This window comes from Sinocyclocheilus rhinocerous, unplaced genomic scaffold (genome assembly GCF_001515625.1).
Source record: "Sinocyclocheilus rhinocerous isolate Xijiao unplaced genomic scaffold, SAMN03320098_v1.1 scaffold28, whole genome shotgun sequence".
In the NCBI taxonomy this organism is placed as follows: Eukaryota; Metazoa; Chordata; class Actinopteri; order Cypriniformes; family Cyprinidae; genus Sinocyclocheilus; species Sinocyclocheilus rhinocerous.
In genome coordinates this window covers 1,655,627-1,677,241 of record NW_015652416.1, presented here as the reverse complement: position 1 = coordinate 1,677,241, position 21,615 = coordinate 1,655,627, and the positions used below count along the sequence as shown (strand labels likewise).

At 36.9% G+C, this 21,615-nt stretch overlaps 1 protein-coding gene across 5 annotated transcripts in view; it reads left to right on the top strand.

Annotated features, from left to right (window-relative positions):
• Positions 1-21,615, top strand: part of rarga (retinoic acid receptor gamma a) — a 61,422-nt gene that overhangs the window by 18,248 nt on the left and 21,559 nt on the right. The window contains exon 1 of one of the 5 annotated variants that reach the window (XM_016521026.1): positions 15,695-16,240. The exons of 3 other annotated variants lie outside the window; for them this stretch is intronic. In XM_016521026.1, the coding sequence (XP_016376512.1) occupies positions 16,096-16,240 (145 nt within the window). In that variant the 5' untranslated portion in view covers positions 15,695-16,095. Of the gene's footprint in view, positions 1-15,694; positions 16,241-16,394; positions 16,419-21,615 lie in introns of those variants that run through there. One more of the 5 variants, XM_016521027.1, reaches the window with a different exon arrangement.

The following is a 21,615-nucleotide window of genomic DNA, read 5'->3' as shown; positions in this document are numbered from 1 at the left end:
CGAAATACAATTGGGTAAACTGGCAGTGGGCGGGTTTCACAAACCAAAACAGAGACCGACATTCCGGCCCAGAACGCACATTTTCAAAGGAGAATAACTGACTAGCATTGTTTTTTAGATAAACAAGTATGTTAACTTAGCATGTTTCTTAAATATCTGCAAGCATATTATGGTATTTTTATGCTTTATTAGAGTCAAAAATTTACATACAGCACCTTTAAGGTATAGGTTTTATCAAACTCGCCCATTCCCTGGGAATTGAACTCATGACCTTAGCATTGTTATTGCCATGCTCTACTGTTTGAGCTACAGTAATATAGACAAAATCAGAGACCTTTCCTGGGATCTGTTTCATATTCTTATACATATTCTTAAAGCAGATGAAAACAGGGACTTATTTCTTTACACCAGCAGTTCTCAACTGCTCTAATAGGGCTGTGGACTGCAGGGAAAACGACGCTAAAGGCAAATAATAAAAATGGCACACTCATAAAAAAATTGTGTGGCAGCATTATTATTTGCATTTTATTGTATTGCATTGTATCAGATTTATATTAGTATCATTGAAATATTATTACAGTTTTTATTAATATTTTGAATTATTTTTTTTATTTTTATATTATTTGGTTAGGGTTAGACTTTGTGTGTGTGTGTGTGTGTGTGTATTTATCAAGCCCTACACTATTTGCCTTTTTTATCCTGTTTTTATCCTGTTTCCTGAAATCGAAAAACTGAAGTAAATGAGTTGCAAATGGTAATCCTGACTTTTAAAAAGGCACATTTTTAAAACTGGAAACGGTTTCTACTTCACTCTGGCTGTTTGTGTATCCAAAAACAATGCTAAATGCAAATAATAAAAAAATGTACATATTTTGAATTAGTTTTTTTTTTTTTTTTTCATTTTCATAATATTCAGGTTTTTTTTGTTTCATTTTTGTAATTTTGTTGTGTATTTTGTCATTTTTATATCATGTATATATATATTTTTATTTTTGTTCAGTTAAAGTTTATTTTATTTAAACTTTTTATGTTCTTAGTTTTAGTTGTTCTTTTAGAATTAGTTAACTATAATATTCCTGCATTGCTTTGCAGAATATAAAATTTTTTCCCTTTCCAGTCTTTGTCATGTTAATAATTATGTGTATTGCTGGGCCCGTGCCGGTGTTCAGGGTCAGGGTCAGGTATCCGGTTGGTGTCAGGTGAAACCAGCCTAATTACAAAAGGCTTCCTTAAGATTGATTAGTTGACTAGTCATTCAGAAATGTTTTTTTTTTTAGCATGCTGTTTTTTTTTTTAGCATGTAACACAGAGGTTTCTCTGTCCTACTTGAGGCTTTTGCGGGTAAAACGTTCACCTGTGGAGCTCCGCTGTTGCTTTGACACTGAGTATGTAAAGCAGCTGTGCACGTGGGGCCACCGGTCACTGTGTGTGAGGCTCCGCGTGGGAGTCATATGTGCCGGCGTGCAGAAGCCGTTATCAGTTGATCCCTGTCATTATCGGTGCTCTTCAAACAAACAGTTGGAAGCCCATTACCAGCACTTACCGTGTGATAGCATCTCAACTGAGCCCTCAAATGCTCCTGAAACCTTTTACCAATCAGGGGAGGAGGCCTCGTTTTAAGCCGCCAAGAGGGATGTTTTGAAAGGCTGCTTGGTCATTTCCTTTAACCAGATGGAGACCGTGTGGCTCTAATCTAATAGTCCTGCTAGGGCCGTGCACGGTCCAGCTGTCTCTCTCGCGCTCTCGCCGCACATATCAATGATATTAGTTCCCTTTTGGCTTGCGAGCTCGAGTTTTTATTGTTGTGACTGGGGCCAAGCTGTTGTGTGAAGGCATTTGTATTGTATAAAACAGAACAGCGTGCTTGTTCCAGCTTGTCATCGAGAGAAAGGCAAACATTTTGTTGTTCGCTGCCCCCACAGGAATGAATCAGTACAGTCACACACTTTCACACAGTAAATGCATAAATATGTGCAGCCTACTTACTGCAGTCTAAAAGTGCTTTTGTGCAGGCTTATATAATTGAGACCATATCTGGTGACGTATTTGCGTAATGCAAACGGATTTAAAAGCTCTGGGAGATGTTAGATTGAAACATCATATGACGAGGACTGATTTTAGGACTGCGCAATATAAATCAAATAAATAATTGAGATTATGATTCCGACTGCAGTAATTAGTGATGTGATGATTGCAGCATTCCATGTTTTTTTTTTTTTGTGACCTGATTTTGCAGAGTTTGAGCATTTTAAACAGTCAAAGACGCAATTGAATGCAGAGACGGTGGTTGACTCTTAACTTTTATAAAGAATATCTCTTTGGATTTGAGACTTTAGTCTTTGCAACTTTACAGATCTTCTTTATGCACCAAGAGCTTGTAACACTCCAAAGAGAAATGAAAACTTGAAATCGCATCATATGACCCCTTTAATATATAAGCGTTTCGAGTAATGGTCTTGATTAACCATTTTTAAAATCTGATTAACAAATGAATGGTTTATGTTTTACTTCTTTTTGTTTTAGGACCAAAGTGAGATGCATTGAATGTTGTGCAACTCACTTGCAATGTACAGGAGTCAACATCTGAAGTGGATCAAAAAAGTTCATCAAAGTTGTCCTAAGACAAGAATGCATTTTGGTTTTAGGACATCTTTGATGAAAGGTCTTGATCCACTTCAAATGTTGACTCCTGTAGATGGTATAACAACCAATACACACTGCAATAAAACAAGGTGTGGATACAGTGTAAATTATAGGTTTATTGTACAGTAGCTTTATTTATTGCATTATCACATTGCTGGCTTTTTGTGTTTTGATTTTTATGCTGCTAAGATGATTTAAACAGCAAAAGATTAAAAAAGAGTACTTCTTTTAAAAAGAGAATTAATCTATTAATTAAAAAAATAATTTAACAAATTAAATAAGTAATTTTCAACAAATTATATTAATTGTGTAATTGTCAGTAAATGAATATGTTAATAAATTAATAAATGATTATAATCCCTAGTAAAAAAGTAATATATTTAAAATACATTTATTTCATACTAAGTATAGTTCAAATCTATTACCATATTTACTGATATTTAGCTTGAGAATTACTGATAAAATAATTATATTTAAACTTTATTTGAAGTAATACTACCTAAAATGTGTTTTAAAATCATTATTGATGAGGATTGTGTGATCTTTGAATAATATCAGTCTTTAAAAGCAAGATATTTAAAGTGTACCTGAAGTATACTTCCAATAGTTCCACTTTAGCTGGACTTTATTTCCACACAATTAAAGTGCATTAAGCACAAAATTAGTTGTTCCAATTTAGCAGACTTTAATTATACCAGTTTAGTATACTAAAAGTACAATTGCAGGGTGTTTTTATTAAATACATAAATATGTCAAACAAAATTGTATACTTCGCATGAAATAAATGTATTTCAAATACATTTTAGTATATTTATTTTTCACTAGAGATGTCATGGGAAATACTTAAAAATTATGATTTGTACAAAGTGATCAAACATCGAATAAAGGATCACTGAAAGGGAAATATGTTTTTAAAAGAGGAAAATAACAGTTCTGTGTCATTAAAAGGCCAAGGCACAAGCACTACATTATATCTGATTATTTCTTTACAGAAACATTTTCCCGTCAAAGTGTTGGCTTTCCTTCGCAGCTGGCATGAGTTTGTGCACAAGATGGATCGAATTGAAATGAGAGCAATGCATGTGTCTGAACACTCATCACCAGCAGCACTTACTTCTACTGTAAACAGTCAGAGTTTGAGACCTTCTGGTGGATGAATCAGTTATCTACGGATCGTAATATTCTTATTGTGCATTTTCTAATATGTTGTTTTTGTTGTTTGATGGTTTGACTTCTATAGTCTGGAAGCAGATGAAGTTGGCCAGTGATCAACATCAAATGCTATTCGAGAACACATTATACTTTCTTAATATGGCATACTTTCTGATTGAAACAAAATAGCTTCAGAAATGGAAAAAATGTAGGCCAGGACTTGATTTTATCCAGTGGGAACTGACTGGATCATGAACAGTGGGCGCTTTGTACCAGAATGGAGCCAGAAGTGAATACAAGTTTGCAGTTGATTGTGTACAGTTACTCCCCTTCTTAAACACAAATGACACACTCACGTTTGAGGAAGGTCAAGGTCACCCACAAGAGCATCTCAATGTATCCCAATTGTACCATTTCTTTTTTAAATCTAGTCTTTATTGGTTGTTATAATTAACTGTAAAAATAATATTGTTAATGAGTATTTTTGTCTTGTTTTCCAGTTAAAATATGTAAAAATATAAAAATAACCAATTTTATCTTGAATATAAGTGTATTTTGACATACCGATCTGGCAGATTGTTCACTTGTGTTTATACACTTATACTTATACACTTAAAGGGGTCCTATTATGCTCTTTTACAAAGTCTTGATTTTGTTTTGGGGGTGTACTAGAGCGTCTTTCACGCAGCATACAGCGGTGTTGTGCATTTTGACCAGTTTATGGGAAAAGTATTCTTAAAATGCATTCAAAATTCTGAATAATTTGTAATATATAATTATTCACGGTATTTAGAAGTGCCCATGATAACAATATCGTGCATATTCATTGCCTTGATATATCGCATTACCGAATACCGGCACAAGTCTATTTCCTGACATCATCCGCTTTCGGAAGCCCAAACAAAGACGTTTGGGCACAGAGGTGAAAAAAACGGCGTTTCAGGCGGCCGCACACCGGACGAGAAGCGCAGCGTCGCATCGCGCCACGTCTTTAAAATTCAAATACTTTATTTTCTATGAGTGTAGGCACACCGGCGGCGCCGTTCGGCATCTGTCCGCGGCGCCCAGCTACGTCGTGTTATACTTGTACGAATTGTTCTAGACATGCCGAAAATTTGGCACTACAGCACAGCAGCTCTTCTTCTTCGTTTTCTCTGTTGCACTAACTCTGCAGCAACACTTCTTCTTCATCGTCTCGTCTGATGCACTCACTTGATGCACTCACTCAACCAAGCATTCTAACCACAACCTCGCCCCTCCCCACCCATTCAAATTTCTGTAGGCGGGAATTATTTGTGATGAAATTCTAATGAGCCATTTTGTGATATCACAAAGCCCGGAAACCAACGCTGTAGTCCAAACGAGCCGTTCGTTGTAGTTCTTGAAAAGGGATTTTTTTAAAAACCAAATATCTCCCTTTGGAGTGGACTTTGAGATTTGTAACTTTCTAGATCTTTTCTATGCCCAAACATACACACTACACACTGACTAAAATTAAAAAAGTGAAAAAGCATAATAGGACCACTTTAAAATCTGCCAGTGCAGTAAGACAAAATATCTTTAAATTAAAGATTTATTTTCTAAAAACAAGTCTTAATATTTTATACATTGTTAAAAAAGTTAATTAATTAATTTAAGAAGGATTTTTTATTACATTAACAGTAACTTGCCATAAAATTACTGTTTTAAATATTAAGTGGAAAAGCGTTGGTGAACAAACAATTATCATTCTAATATGCTGATTTATTATCAGTGTTGAAATTGTTGTGCTGCTTAATATTTTTCTGGAACCTTTGATTCTTTGAAGGAATAATAGAAATCTTTTCTAACACTATAGGTCTTTACTATCACTTTTTTCCCATTTAACACATCCTTGCTGACTAAAAGTATTAATTTCTTTAAAATAAGAAAGAAAGAATTTACTGACCCAAATTCTTGAATAGTAGTGTATATTGTAACACAAAATTACTATTTTCAATAAACACTGTTTACTTTTTACTTATCGAAGAATCCTGAAAAAAGTATCAGAGGTCCCAAAAAATATTAAACAGCACAACTGTTTCCAAATCTGATTTTAAATCAGCATATTAGAATGATTTCTGAAGGATCATATGACACTGAAGACAGGAGTAATGATGCTGAAAATTCAGTTTTGCTTCATAGGAATAATAAAGCAATAAGCCCCAAGAAGCCGTGGTTTACAGTGAATTTAGAACAGCTATGGGGCATTGTTAGGCACGAAGCGAAGCTTTTTTTATAAAAGCTTTTATAAAACGGTTATTCCATATACGTAGTTAGGTTTCACAAAATAAAACCGAGCAAATAAAGTGTAATGATATTAATAAAAACAGTATTCTTCCACCAAACAATGTAGTTCCTCAGAAACGGTTGTGGTTGCAACAAAGTGGTTGCCGAGCAACACACAAAGTAAACAAAGGTGTATGTTTGTAGAGTAATTTACAACAGCTTCGAACGCGGCTCAACCAATCAGAATCAAGCACCGGAACTACCCGCTTTATAATAAAGTTTTATAAATGTTCTAAAATCTTAAAATATCTAAAACAACCTGTAAATCTGGCCTCACGTCATTAAAAATAGTTTATTTTAAGTGGGTGCCCTGCAGCACGATTGATTCCTCAAATCATCTTTGAAGGAAGATATTTATAAAAACAAGTGCAGCAGTGATCTGAATGCCTGAGTTTGTTCAGGCATGAAGATGCATTTACTTGACAAGTAAAATGACTTAAAAAATTTTTTTTAAACATTTTGTTAGTTTTTGCTTAAAAGAAGCAATGAAAATTCAGTTTTGCTTCATAGGAATAATAAAGCAATAAGCCCCAAGAAGCCGTGGTTTACAGTGAATTTAGAACAGCTATGGGGCATTGTTAGGCACGAAGCGAAGCTTTTTTTATAAAAGCTTTTATAAAACGGTTATTCCATATACGTAGTTAGGTTTCACAAAATAAAACCGAGCAAATAAAGTGTAATGATATTAATAAAAACAGTATTCTTCCACCAAACAATGTAGTTCCTCAGAAACGGTTGTGGTTGCAACAAAGTGGTTGCCGAGCAACACACAAAGTAAACAAAGGTGTATGTTTGTAGAGTAATTTACAACAGCTTCGAACGCGGCTCAACCAATCAGAATCAAGAACCGGAACTATCTGTTTTATAAATTATATTTTAAAGTATATTAAAATAGAAAACTGTTATTTTAAATTGCAATAATATTTCACAAAATTACAGTTTTTTCTGTATTTTTAAACATACTGATACAGCCTCATATGAGCATAAGAAACTTCTTTAAAAAACATAAAAAATCTTACTGATCCCAAACTTTTGAACAGCAGTGTATATATGACGGTTTACACTGATGCATTGTTCACAACTAGACCGGAACGTGCATTAATGAAGTAAATAGAAGTTTCATTTCATGTTTACAGAGCGCTCCAGTGCTTTGCTGGCCATCATTGATAGAGGATTGTTCTGCTGTTTATTCTCTAGTATGCTGTCTGTATTGCTGTAATCACATATGCAATGCTGGGCCCTTTGTGTATATGGGAATTCATAAAGTCTTTGTTAATATTTTGGCCACAAGCGACTCCCACACTTGTCTGTTTTTCAGAGAGTTGGCGTAACCGCAGTCCGAGTGGGAGACAGAGTCAGGAGTGGGCTCGCTCTGCCAGGTCATTAAGAGCTCAGTTTGGGAATTTTGCAAATTGTTCACAAATGGAATCTCAGCTCGACTGACTCAATCCCTAAAATCCGGTGGATTACTTCCCTCCCCTCTGCTACCTTCTGTACTCCTCCACTCCTATGTGGATTTCCTTCCTTGATCCCACCGTTCCAGGCAGACAGACTATAACGGAGGTGAGAGACGGTGTGTCAGGATGAGGTAGAGCGTGTGAGCGAGCACTGAAAGGTAAAGAGTGCACTGGCATGTTAGCATGATGACAGATGAAGATAAAGAGCGTTGAGAGGGGGCGGAGCTTCACTGTTTGCAACAGGCAAGACTGGGCACGTGCAGTGTGAGGATTCTGCCATGGCGACTGGGAATGGGAGGGGCTTCCTAGTGGATGTCAAAAGGGGCGTGGCCTCAAAGTGAAGGGGAGGAGTGGGTAACTTTTTGCCAGTCAAGATCATAACTACAAAACATGTGGTTTCCAGTTTTGAATACCTCATGTCAAAAGTCACGAGAATACTAAAGAAGCATGAATACTGCCATGCCGAGAGAGAGAATGAAACGGCGGGGGGTGAGAGAGAGAAACAGGAACAGAGATAGAGAGAAGGCTTGTCTGAGAGATGGCCAAGTTTGATAAGTTGGTGAAAAGTTTTACTGTTTCTTTTTTATGCAGTGCAGAACACGAGGAGGCCGAGTGAGGACTGGAACAGCCTGTCTTCTAGCTCTGTTTTCCCCTCTGGTCTAGTCTTCAAGTGACACTTCCAGACTCTCGGGAAGATGTATTGTGTGTACGAGTAAGATGTCAGGATAAGATTACATGTCTCCTCAGAGCCAAACATGTGTACGATGTTGCTCGAGGTGGACGCCATGATGAATGTCCGAGCGATGGCGCAGGGATGGGAGTTTTGGAACTGATGCAGTGTTGGTGAAGATTCTTTAAACCTCAAGTGGCTTATGATTTTAAAGTAGTTACATTTCAAATCAATGCATCATTTTTTGAAGCCATTCATTTACATGAAACGTGAATAAAATGATTTATTAGAACTATGTGATTAATCCTTATCTATGTATATAGATTTCTAATAATTTTAGTTGTTTGCTTATTTTATTTACAATTTTAATTTAGTAAAATATTAAAATACTTTAGTAAAATACTTTTTTTTTTTTTTTTTACAAAATTAGAAATTCTATTTGATTTAATAGTTATTTTAATAGTTTTGGAACTATTATTTATTTTTATTTAGTAAATGTTTTTATTTTTAACCTAATTTTATTTAGTAAAATATTTGTACTTTTTTATTTTATTTATTTTTTACATTTTTTTATATGTTTTTTATTTTATTTATGTACTTTTCAAATTATTTTACAAAATACAAATTTTATTTTATTTAATAGTTATTTTAATGGTTTTGGAACTTATTTTTTATTTTATTCATATGTTTATTATTAACAAAATTTTTAAACAAAATAATTAACAAAATTTATTTATTTAAAAAAAATAATAATATTTTGATGTATTTGTTTCATTTTATTTATGTTTTTAAATTATTTTACAAAATTACAAATTGTATTTGATTTAATGTTTATTTTAATAGCTTTTGATCTATTATTTATTTTCATTTAATACATTTATTTATTTTTAACAACACATTTTTGTTTGGAACTTTTATTTTATTTATTTATTTTTAACAAAATCTAGAACTATTATTTTATTTATTTATTTATATATTATATGTTTTTTATTGTTTTTTACAAATATTTTACAAAATTTGAAAATAGTATTTATTTTCATTAAACTATTGTGATTTTATTTGATTATTATTATTATTACTGTTGTTTATTTATGAATTTTGAAGCTATTATCACATTACTGACAATGTAGTTATGTTAGTAACTTGGCTAATTTTACCTAATTGTTTCTCTGAACTGGTGTTCAGTTACAGTTGCAGTTCATATGTCGGGAAATCTGGAATGTGTCAATGTGTTTAAACATGCATACTTTTGGGTAGAATGTGCTGTTGAGTTCGAGCTTTGTAGACTGTTTAATGTGTGCGTTTCATGACTCAAAATGTGTGTTTGAATGGTATGTGTATGTGTGTCAACATCTGAGTGTTCCCTGAGGGAGCTACAAGGACTAGTTGTGGTAATCTGAGGCGTGTGCACGCAGACGGAGCTGAAATGAAGTGGTGTTCTGTGTCTCTGTCATCACCGGCAATCTGTCCGGACATATCCACGCACACAGAAACACATGACTCTCTGTTGCTTACACTCTGCACAAACGTCCTGAGCTGTATAACATGGTGCACAGATCGAAAAACTAGCAGAATAGGCAATGCATGCTCAATCAATCCTTCCTATAAACATTTCAGGCCCCAGGGGAAATTTTCTTGTTCAGAGGTTGCTCTTTCATAGCTCAGGAGACATAATGGAGTTTCATTTAAAAGGCAGTTCAGCCAAAAATGAATATTCTGTCATCATTTACTTATTCCAAACCTATTTGATTTCTTCTGTGAAACACAAAAAAGATACTTTAAATTGTAATATTGGTTTAAAAGACGTTTCATATTCAGTATATGACTGATTAGACTGCACTGACGCTAACAAAACATGAACTAAACTGAGTAGGCCTATAGAGCTGCTTTATAGTTATATATAGTTAGTATAGTTATAGTTATATAATAAAATCAAGTGGTGAAATAATTTTCACTCAGAAATTGCTAGTAAATTTCACAAATAATTAGAAAGAAATGGCAAATAACAGTGAATCAAATGTGACATTTTGAAGACCGAAATAGTATTTTCTATATGGTGAAGCATACTATTCATTTTTATTTACAACTTTGAAAAATAATGTTTTACCGTGTGAGTTTGTTTCATAACTAATGAACGTTGCATCATTCACACTGTCAGTAAACTATAGGCTACTGAATCAAAATAGAAATAAATTGAGCAGAAAAATAACGTTACTGTCTTTTTAGAGTTTATTTAAAGCTGAAATTTCATTTTCGTTTCATAATTTACGAAATTTGCAACATTAATACTGTTATTTTCTTGTATATTACTGGGAAGCTGCTTTGAAACAATCTGTATTTTATAAAGCGCTATATAAATACATCTAACTTGGCTTGATTTGAAAGTCAGACCTCATTTACTTTCATCGTATGGACAAAAATAACATTTTTGATAAAAAATTTTTTTATTTACGTCATGTTTCAAGTAATACAGGTTTGGAATGACATCAGGGTGAGTAAATGTTGACAGAATTTGTATTTTTGGATGAGCTATCCCTGTTCCAGATGTCCTACTTTAGAAATACAAAAGTTTTTTTCTCAGAATAAAAATCTGAGAAGTAGGCGGCTTAGAAAAAAATGGTCTTCATTTGCCATCCATTTAATCTCATGGCTGTCTAGGAGAAGCAGTTGAGATATTAAAGAGATCTTCTTTGTGATTGTTTTCATTCCTTTGAGGCCACACACAGGCAAACCAGTCCTGGCTAATATCTCTAATGCATTGTGTCTGCTGTCTGAGGTCCACATCGGTGAGTCATGCGGCAGTTAAACCTGATTCTGAAGCTCGGTGACTGGAAGCCTGACATCGGCTCATCTGGTGCGGCTCGTCTGGCCTGGAAAGCAGAGATCACAGGGAGCCAGCTAAGTGAGATGGATTTCCAGCAGTTCTGGGTCTGTTTGTCATCGGAGTTTTGTCACATGACAGGAAGGAGGGAATAGTGAGAGAGCGAACGAGCGAGAGAGAAAAGTATGGAAGTATGGCCTTTAAGACAGAGCGAAAACAAAACTGTCTTTAAAGATGTTCCTCTGGGTTGTTTAAAAACTGTTGCAGGGTTAGACGAGTATAAGTTTGAAAACAGAAGGAAAAGGAGGGAAAACGAGGGAGTGAAGCAGAGGTGGTGGAGAGTGATGGAGAATAGCTTGAGCTCCAGATAGAGAGAAAGAGAGCAGGATAAGTTGGGGGAAAGTTAGTGGCCCAGTGGGGATTTCTTCTGGAGTTCAACCTCCTTGGCTGGGGAAGGGGAGGAACTTGGGTCAGCACTATGAAGTTGGATTAAATGTCCAAGTCAACTTTTTTTTTTCCAGCCTCAGACTACACGAAACAGTTTCTAACAAAAGATTTTCAGCTGGAGAGAAGAAATTGCAGAGTTAGAGCAGTTTCTGTCTCTGAATGACAATATGCAGGCACTTTTATCCATGAAGGAAAAAACAATCCATTTATCACACAGGAGCCAACCATATTAGCAGTACCGCAATATCAGATTTCAATAGTAAGAGTGTAGCTGTGGAAAAAGTTGAGAACGGAGATGACAGAGAGTGAAAGAAAAGTCTATGGTCCTCAGGATAATTTTATATATATCTAAATAAAAATGTTCAAACTCGTTGTTTTTGGTCAATGCTTTATGCTTTAAATTCCTCTTGAAACTAGTATAGGTTACCCAACAAAGCAGAAAAAAGTTCATTATCAATATTTTTTGTTGAAATACAAAATATGTAAACATCCTTAAAACAAGATTAGTTCACTTGAGAAGCAACACTATCAATATCAATTAAATCTATTTTTAGAAGTTTTTAATATTTATTTAATATTCATATTCAATACATTTTTAAATTAAAAATATTTAGTTTGATTTAGATTTTTTTTTTTTTTTAAGAAGTTAATACTTGTACTCAGCAAGGACACATTGCATTGATCAAAAGTGACTGTAAAGACATTTATAATGTTACAAAAGTTCTTTTGAGCTTTCGATTCATCAAAGAATCCTGAAAAAATGCATCGCAATTTCCACAAAAATAATAAGCAGCACAAATGTTTTCAACATTGATAATAATAAAAGAATGTTTCTTGAGCACAAAATCAGCATATTAGAATGATTTCTGAATAATCATGTAACTTTTAAGAAAGAAGTGATGGCTGCTGAGAATTCAACTTTGCCATCAAAGGAATAAATTACATTTAACTTTTTTTTTTTTGTAATGAGATAAATGATATGCTTGGTGAGCATAAGAGACTTCTTTCAAAAACATTTAAAAAATCCTACTGATCCCAAACTTTTGAACAGTAAATTTTTTTTTTAGAAAAGAAATGTTTTAAAGGATAAACCTCAAGAAATCTTGTTAGATTTATGCATAAGATAATGTTAATGGTGTAAAAAAGACAACTTCTAAAGTTTAAATATCTTGGGCATTTATACATATCAAGTAAACTGGTCCTTTTTTAGTATTTTTTTGATATTTTACTCCAAGTTTTGCTCCATCTTAAAAATGCTTCACAGCTTCCTCCTTCCACCATTGTACTTTTTGATCTGTTTCTTTATTTGTTCTTTTGTCACCCTCAGCCTTTATGACACAACAATTACATGAAGAACCTCAGTGTTACAATTGATGTACTTTACTGTCTGCTCAAACAAAAGGGCCATTAAAGTGTCCTACTCTCTCTCTCTCGCTCTTTCTCTCCCCCACTCATATTCTCCTCTCTCTCTCCCCTGCTCTCTCTCTCACTCTTTCTTCCTGTCTCTGTCTATGAGGGTCGCCTAAAGAAAATAAATGAGAACCATAACAAAGTCAAGAGCCACAAGATCAATAAACAGCCTAATGAATACCATTCTCAGCGCATGCCCCGACGTGCTCGGAGAAGGACTCTTTGTTTCTTTGTAAGTGTGAAAAAGCAAAGGGGGTTTGGGAAAATGAAAAGCATAACGCCGCAGAGTGGGAGATTGTGAGTGTATTTGGAAGGAAGTGCAGTATGTGTTTATGGAGAGCCTGACCAGCAGCGCAGATTGACAGGAAATGGTGTCTTTTCTTAGGCGGCCGGGCCGTACCACTACCAGCGGGACGACAGGGGTCGGGAGGTGGGTGAAGATGGATGAGGCAAGGCCGAGACGCAGGCACCTCTGTTGCTCCTGGCATTGTGTTCAGCTGTTTGCTTGACTTGAACCCTGGTGGCTCTGTCCACTCCCCAGCTGTTCACTCATTGAAAGCCATTGGCACTGACACTGGCAGAGCTATTTATTTCATTGGGGTTTTTTTTTTCCAGGTCATGTAGTACTGATTGCCTGTGTGTGGCGGAGGTATATGTGGCTTATTAAGGGTAGGGGGGCTAATTTGTGACAACTAAGGTTGTGAGGGTTACTGGCAAGAGCTTGTTGAATTGACTGGTAGTCTCTGAGCTGCTTGTTACTTGGTCAAGTACTTGTACACCAAACCCAGTGGTCATGGTTTTGAAAACCTGAAAAAATTCTGAGAATTCTCATTTCCAGACCTGGAAAAGTTTTGGAAATTATTAAAACCATAAAAGGGAAAATACATGTTTCTTGTTGTGCTCTGCTCTGAGGTATTGTCTCAGCTGGATATTGCCACAAACCACCATATAACATTAGTTTCTCTTATTAGCGAACAAATGGCATCAATATGTATAATCGCTTACTTCTATTGATGCTGAATCTTGGTATTTGACATACAAATGGAAATCTATTGCAGCAATATCCATGAGATGATTTTGACCAGCTTGAAAGGTCATGCAAAAAAGGTCATTAGTCAAAATAGTGTGGGAGCCCTCAATAGATGCCATACGCAATTGTACTTGAATGAAATCAAGGCTGTGATGAACAGAAGTACATTTAGTTAATAGGTTGTACTGAATGGTAAAGTAAATTATTTAAATATATTTTATATATTTTATATTATAGATATCAAATATATTATTTGAAAAAATATATATTGATTATTATTATTATTAATTATATTAATTTAAAATTCTAAATTGATTTATTTATTTGCTTATTTGTTTGTTTATTCATTAATTCATTCATTTTTATTTATAAAGAGGCTGTAAGGAATAGAAATAAATTTTATTTGATAGACTTTACTGTGACACAACTGAATGTATTTTTAATTACAAAATATTAAAGTTATTTGAAAAAAAAAATATATATATATAAAATCTCATTTTTTAAATATTACTATTATTTTTTGTTTACTTATTCATTTATTTAACTGTTTTTGGTCAGGAAAGGAAATCAGCTAGGGTTGTTTGGCAAAAAGTCATACAGTCATCTGGTAATCTCTAAATTTGCTGTTGTGCTGCTAAACCGGTAGACTATTGTTAGGGTAGACATCATATTTCATTATTTGCAAATGATAATGAGGCTGTGAGAGATAGATGTACAGTCCATTCAAGGTCCTAGGTCATATCCAGGCACACATTTAGAAGCTGAGCAGAACTCTGTAGAGAGCTCATTAGAATTTCTCATTAGAATGACCAATTAGAATCGGATTGCATGCTTGTTTAATAAATATTTGACTAATTTGATAATGCTGTCAAGTCCATAGATTCCCTCTGGGCCTGGTCATGTTTAATTTCCACAACCATGTTTCCCAGTTTTTTTATCCTCTGAATATATATTAAAAAGTACACATTTTTGTACTTGGTCAGCTAAGCAAGCGTCTTCAGCGTACACATCAGTCTTCCATTTAACCGACTGTATGCTTCTACCCCTCACAGCCTAATTTTCACGCACGTCAAATGAAATGCGCCATCCACTGTCTGTAGTCCACGGGAAAGGACTCAAATTCATCATGTCTTGGTCGCAATGTGAAGACAAGCCCTGACATTCCTTCCCAAGTTCATCTTCCTGTTGGTCTCCTGCTTGGCGTCCTCTAGCGCATGGATTCTCCCCACGCAACTGAATAAAGTTCCTCTTTTAAAAGCTTCTATGAGGGCCAGAGGGGGCTTTGAATATTCGCCACATACTTAATGAGCTAGAGACAGCAGCGGCCATCAGTCATTTACTCTGTTTGTGGAGACAAAGGCGAGAATTTTGCCCTGGCATCTGCTGCTTGCACAATGCTTTCCCTCTCTCTCTCTTTTGCTCGCTCGCTCTGGACTTTAATGTGGTTATGATTAGAGACGGGGCTGAGGGACGGGTTCGGGGGGCGGGGGATGTCTCATATGTACTGCAAGGGAAAAAGGGGGAGGTGCGCAAAGCAAGAGAGCATGTTTGTGTGCAATGCGTGCTGAAATATGAATCACAAAAGAGACAAAAAAAGGCCAGAGAGAATCAAATAAAAGTTTGTCCTCTAACCAGATCAGAGCTGGCAATGTAAACACACAAACACACACTGTGGCCCCTCCCTGTGGCCCTCTCTCTCGCTCTCTCTCTCTCTCTCTCTCTCCGCCCCCCTTTTCGATCGCTCTCTCTCTCTCTCTCGCTTAACTCTCTCTCACCCACCCCCCTTTTCGATCGCTCTCTCTCTCTCTCCCTCCACCCCCCTCTGTGTGCGCAGGACTGAGGCAGTTGGTTCGCTCCAGTGTGTCTGAGAGCCGCGAGTGCTATGTGGGGCTGTTATTTAGGTCTGTTACAACACGCTAGGAGCAGCTCACCCCGAGCAACCAGCACCGCAGATTAGCCGGAGAGGGAAAGAGAAACAGCGTGACAGAGAGAGAGAGGAAACGCTTACAAGAGCAAAACCAGCGGGATCAGGCAGCACGTATATCCTGACTAGAGGAATTCCAGCAGGGGATTTAGCGCTGTCGTAGCTGCTGGTGTCGTTATTGGTTTTTTTGGTGACGCGAGGCGTTCGGAGGCAGGTGGGCGACGGGGACGCAGCATGTTCGACTGTATGGAGGCTCTGGGCATGGGTCCCCGCCAACTCTACGATGTCACCAACCGGGGTGCATGCATGCTTCGGAAGGCGAGCCCCTTCTACGCAGGACTGGACCCTTTTGCTTGGACGGGGACAGCCAGCGTACGCTGTAAGTGCCTTTTCTTATTCTTTTAAAGGGGCTTCTCATTGACCACAGGACGCTCGGTGCCAAACAAACCACTCAAGCTGCATTCATCAAGCTGTGTTTGTGTGTTTTAGAGATGCTGTTTGAGTCGATCGGTTTCCACGATTGTCACGAGCAGAGTCTGGTTTCACTGACGGTGTGGGTAACCTGATTTTTGACCTTGTCGGTTGATGAAAAGTTAAACAGAAAGAAGTAATGCGAGAGGGAGAGATGAAAGAGAGTGTGTTTGAGAAAGAGAGGGAGAGAGAGAGAAGTGGGTGGGGGGGAACCTGACACTGTGCTATAATTTCAGTCATGCAGATTGCATTTGTCTTCTTCACTTCACAATTGTGCCTGACAGCTCTGGTATCCCAGCATGCCTGACCACGGCTCGGCCCACACAACAGCATCAAACAAGCGTAAAAGTGAAAAAACGAGAGGGACATTACTCAAGGTAAACATCCCCGTTACCCTTTTCCCAAAATGCACGGCGCTCTTGCTGTTTTCCATTTGTATTTATTGAAGCTTCTGCTTTTTGTTCCTCCTTCTCAGCCTCTGAGGGCGACTCATCTGTCTTCATTAATCGTGAAAGACACCAACGTTTCAGTGGCTGTCAGCCACACTGGGTTCTCTTTAATGAAGACAGATGCCCTGTCTGAGCTCGACCCAGAGGGGAGGGGAGGGAGGGAGGTCCATAATGCCTCTTCTCCTTGGCCAGGGCCCTGACGATAACAAGATGAAATCTGTTTATTTAATCAGTCATGTCTCACCAACGCTACACAAGCACACGATCAGGACCCATGTTGGAAAACGAGTCCTCCGATTGCACCGCTGCTGCTTCTCGAATTCTGTTCCTTCCTGGTTCCAGGAAATAGCGGAGATCGAGAGGCAATCGGACAGATCCCGCTGCCCTCGGGGAAGAACAGGAGTGGTGTACTGTTACAAGCCACCATGCCCAGTAACCTCTGTAAAGAAGACCGGCCTATCCGACCATAGGATACACACAGTTGTTGCTCTTCATTGTCCTCTTAGACCAGTTTAATCAGTGTTTAGGCCAGTATTTCATTAGGGGCAGGCCAGCTGCAATGCATTGTGGGTAAATTTGTCTCACTGTCTCTTACAGTTTCCGATTTTTTGTGTCTTTATTTGATTAGAGAGCAGCAGAGAGGGGGTGGGGACACATTGCAGGCCAAGACTCGAACCTGCGTCAAAATCAGGGAGATTTTGGCATTTTTTATTTAGTAATCTGTAGTAAGGAAGTTTCCTTCTCATAAAAATAGTTTTTCTGCATCTGGTACTTTTTGTTTTTACAGTTTGTTGAATTTTAGCCCCACAAGTGCCTTTTCTTGGCTCTAGGCAAAGTAATGTCTGTTTTTGCCTGATGTCCTCATAAACTCTATAAATATTCTGGATTGTGCTGGTCATGTGACTCTACACCAATGTTAAAAAGTTTAGGGTCAACTATATACAGTATATATACAATGATGCATTAAATTGAACAAAAGTTTCAGTAAAGGCTTGTTAAAAAATTGTGTTTCAAATAAATGCTTTTCTTTTGAGCTTTATATTCAGCAAGAATCCTGAAAAGAAGTAATCACAGTTTCCATAAAAATATTAAGCAGCATAACTGATTTGAAAAATTCTTCAACAAATAAATGTTTTTTTGAGCACCAAATGATTTCTAAAGGCTCATGTTACACTTAAGACTGGAGTAATGGCTGTTGAGAATTCAGCTTTTCAATCACAGGAATAAATTGCATTTTTTTTTTTTTATATTAAAGGGGTCATATGATGCTGCTAAAAATAACATCGTGACGTAGGTATGTGGGGGCGTGTTAGAACGAGCCGTTTTAGGTAGGCGTGGTTAACTCTTAACTTTTATAAAGAATATCTCTTTGGTTTTGAGACTTTAGTGTTTGCAACTTTACAGATCTTCTTTATGCACCAAGAGCTTGTAACACTCCAAAGAGAAAGGAAAAATTGAAATCGCATCATATGACCCCTTTAATATAGAAAACGGTTGTTTTACATTGCAATAATATTTCACAATATTACTCTATTGAATGTTTGAACGTCTTGTGTGTTTTTGACGTGCTAAATGTACATTTGTGGATTACATTTAGATGTTTTGCTTTTATTTTCACCACGTGATTAAAATGTACCCGTTTTTTGGTTTGTTGTGGCTTGCCCTACATCATTAACAAAACCCTCTGCTGCCTGTTAGAGGTGAAGAGCAAGAGAATCACAGCCCACTGTCAGTGTGGCCAGTCTTTCCTGTTTTTATGTGCAGCAGTTCGAGACCTTTGCAGTTTTTTAAAATTCAATGTCAGAGGTTATGGAGAGGCTTTGCACGGGCCAATGTCAGCTCTCGTGACTATGTGAGCTGCTCTTGTTCCATCCCTGAAAGGGAAGAGAGCTGAAAGAGCTTTTTTTATTGAGCAATCCTTGAAGCACCAGGGCCCTATTGAGCCATATGTTTAAAAAAAGGAAGCACGCAGGTGATTTAGTAATCTATACATAAGAAAGATATCATCACGTTTCTCTGAAGTGCTCTTAATTTACCTTTTTGTTCGCTAAGAGGTTGCTAATGATGTGTGACACTACAATTTCACAGCTTTGTTAGACTGTTAGAAAGTTTTTGTGTTCATTTTTTGGATTAAATGGTGGGTTTTTGCTTCATTAAAATAAGGACTAGAATCCGGGATCGTCTTCCTGTCCTTATCATTTGGGCTCATACACACACGCTATTGTTTTCTGCAGTGTGCTGTCCACATCAGAGTCTGATAAACTCTCTGAAACAGAGCTCTGCGTGAAAGACAGGGAAATGAGGGCTTCCTGTGTCTGCTGTCACACGCAGCCCGATCTCATTTTTTTTTTAATGGAAGTCCTCAATTATTTCGTTATAATTACAAAAAGATTCAATTAAAAGATTAGAGTGCCCGACAAGGCAGGGGAATAAAAAACGATACTTGATTGATTCGATGCTTGAGAGAGTGTGTGTGTGTGTGTCTCTCAGCGTGTGTGTATTTTGAAGGAAAAAGGGAAAAGTGGTTGGCCGTGAGGGATTCACACTGATTGCCTCCCAGTCCAATAATAGAGAGATACTCTGTTAATGTTAAAGAAGCTGTGAATAATATTTTTACTTCTTAAAACATGTGCTCTTCAATCTTGCACTTCATTGCAAGCACATTCTAACCCTGTGTGGGTTGTCAACCTTACAAATTAAGGATGCACTGATATTAAAATTCTGACTGATAAGCCTATAATTATTTTCATGTTATAGCCGGTAACTGATGAATGGCTGATATTTAAATGTCATAATATTTTGTCTAAATGAATTAAATATGTAACACTAAAATCAATCGTTTTGGATGCTACAAGTCAATTTAGGCATCAAAACTTCATAATGTACAGTATAAAATGGATATTTTTACTAAAGCATTATTAGTGCTTTTAAAGATTAACTAATTAAGGATTAGATGATGGCAAATGTGATCTAAATTTAAAAATAGTGAAAATGAGAATCCACAGTTACATATCCAATGCATCCCTAAAAGGTAAGCTTATTAAATGTCAAATCTCATAAGAAATGTGTCTGTGCTGTAATTATGTGCTTGTATCTTGTGCATTTGCATCTGTGAAGTATTTAAATGTGGTGCAGTAGCTGTGTATGGATGGCCGTTGAACTCTAAGAGGGAGTCGAAGGCAAACCCAAAAGAGGAGGCCTGACGCGGCTGCTGAAATTCCACAGTCTGCCGCTGGAATCCATTTGCTGCTGTTTGGGCAGTTTATAATATCCCGGCAGGGTCAAGGAACCATAAATGAGAGAGATCCGCCTCTCGTGGAACTGCAACAATGACTGTTTTGCACAGCTTGAAGGATGGGCGAATTTTAGACTGACTGTGAAATGATCAGACGGTGCAATTGATAGAACCAAAACATACACATGGTTCTGTTTGGTTTAGACTATTAGGCGAGTTCTTTGCACCTTGTTGTAGATTTCAGAACCGTCCCGACGGGCAAGCCGAAAGGCTCATTGGACAGTCCAAATTTGTCCCACATCTATTCAGGAAGCATTGCTAATTAGCTAATCTTTCCACTTCACTTTCATGGGTCTCTGAAAGACACAAACAAGGCCAGGCATCATGGGATTGAAAACTCTGGGTGAGGCTCAATGGCTGTCATAGTTTGGCCATCACCTCCCTTTTGTCCGATGATTTAGTGGATGTTTACTGAGAGCTCCAGTGCCTGGTTGGCAGTTTCTCTCTGGTGGCGAGGTGTTGGCAGGATCGTTGTCAGTCTGAAACCATGTGTGAGCTCAGTGTGAGGGGAGAAGTTCTGTTACCAGTGTGTTGTTGACTGACGGCTTGGCTCTGTCGTTACTAGCGCTCACTGTTATGTGAAAATGTGAGGCGAAATATAGCTCAAACCCCCACTATGTTTGTCTGCAGCTGGGCCGCAGGAACTCCCCGTCAGTCAATCATTGGTTTTATCTAAAATGAGAATCAGGTTGAGGGGTTGCAGCACTGTTGATGAGACGATGTGTCTCAGAAGACATTGATTCTGGTATCGTGTTGTATTGCTAGCGCCGAGATCTGGTGCATGTTTCAGTGTTTAATGTTACCTCAATGCTTTTGATTCTTTAGAAATCTGCATATTATTGTTGTGAAACCTACGAGGATAAAACAATACTTTCAGACTGATTTTATCAGTGGTGTCATGTCACTGATAATCTTGCAGCTCTTGTCACGAAAAACATCCTGTTGTACGATGGGGAGGGATGGTCAGCAAGTCATCCACCAACCAACTAGTTGATGTAGATTTTATTTTAATTTTTTCTCTGGTATTTTTATTGGTATTGCTTTAAAGGGGAATTAAGATTTCTTTGAGATTTTCATGTGCTGAGTGTGAGCTGTGGTTTAGCATGCTGAAACTGTCAGTGCGGTAAAACTCCCAGAGAGAAGTTGCGCCTTTATATTTATCCCCTTTAAAGCACCGTCTTTACTGTCATCAAAGCACCACGGGAATAACCAATTCACTGCCTTTTAACATAAATTTTAAGAATATTTCTATATGATATAAATTGCCATTTCTCTCTGATATTTTAAGACAACACGTCAATATCTAAACCGTAAAAATGGTGTGTTAAAACCCCTAGCTGTCTCATCACATATATATATATATATATATATATATATATATGTGTGTGTGTGTGTGTGTGTGTATTTTTTAGATTTGTTTAAATAAATTTTTTTCGAGAGAGACACATTTTCTTAATAGTAAAATAATAGTCATATAATATGAAAACTTACATATATTTTACATTTTGTGTGTGTAGATGGAGGTGAGAATCCTAAATC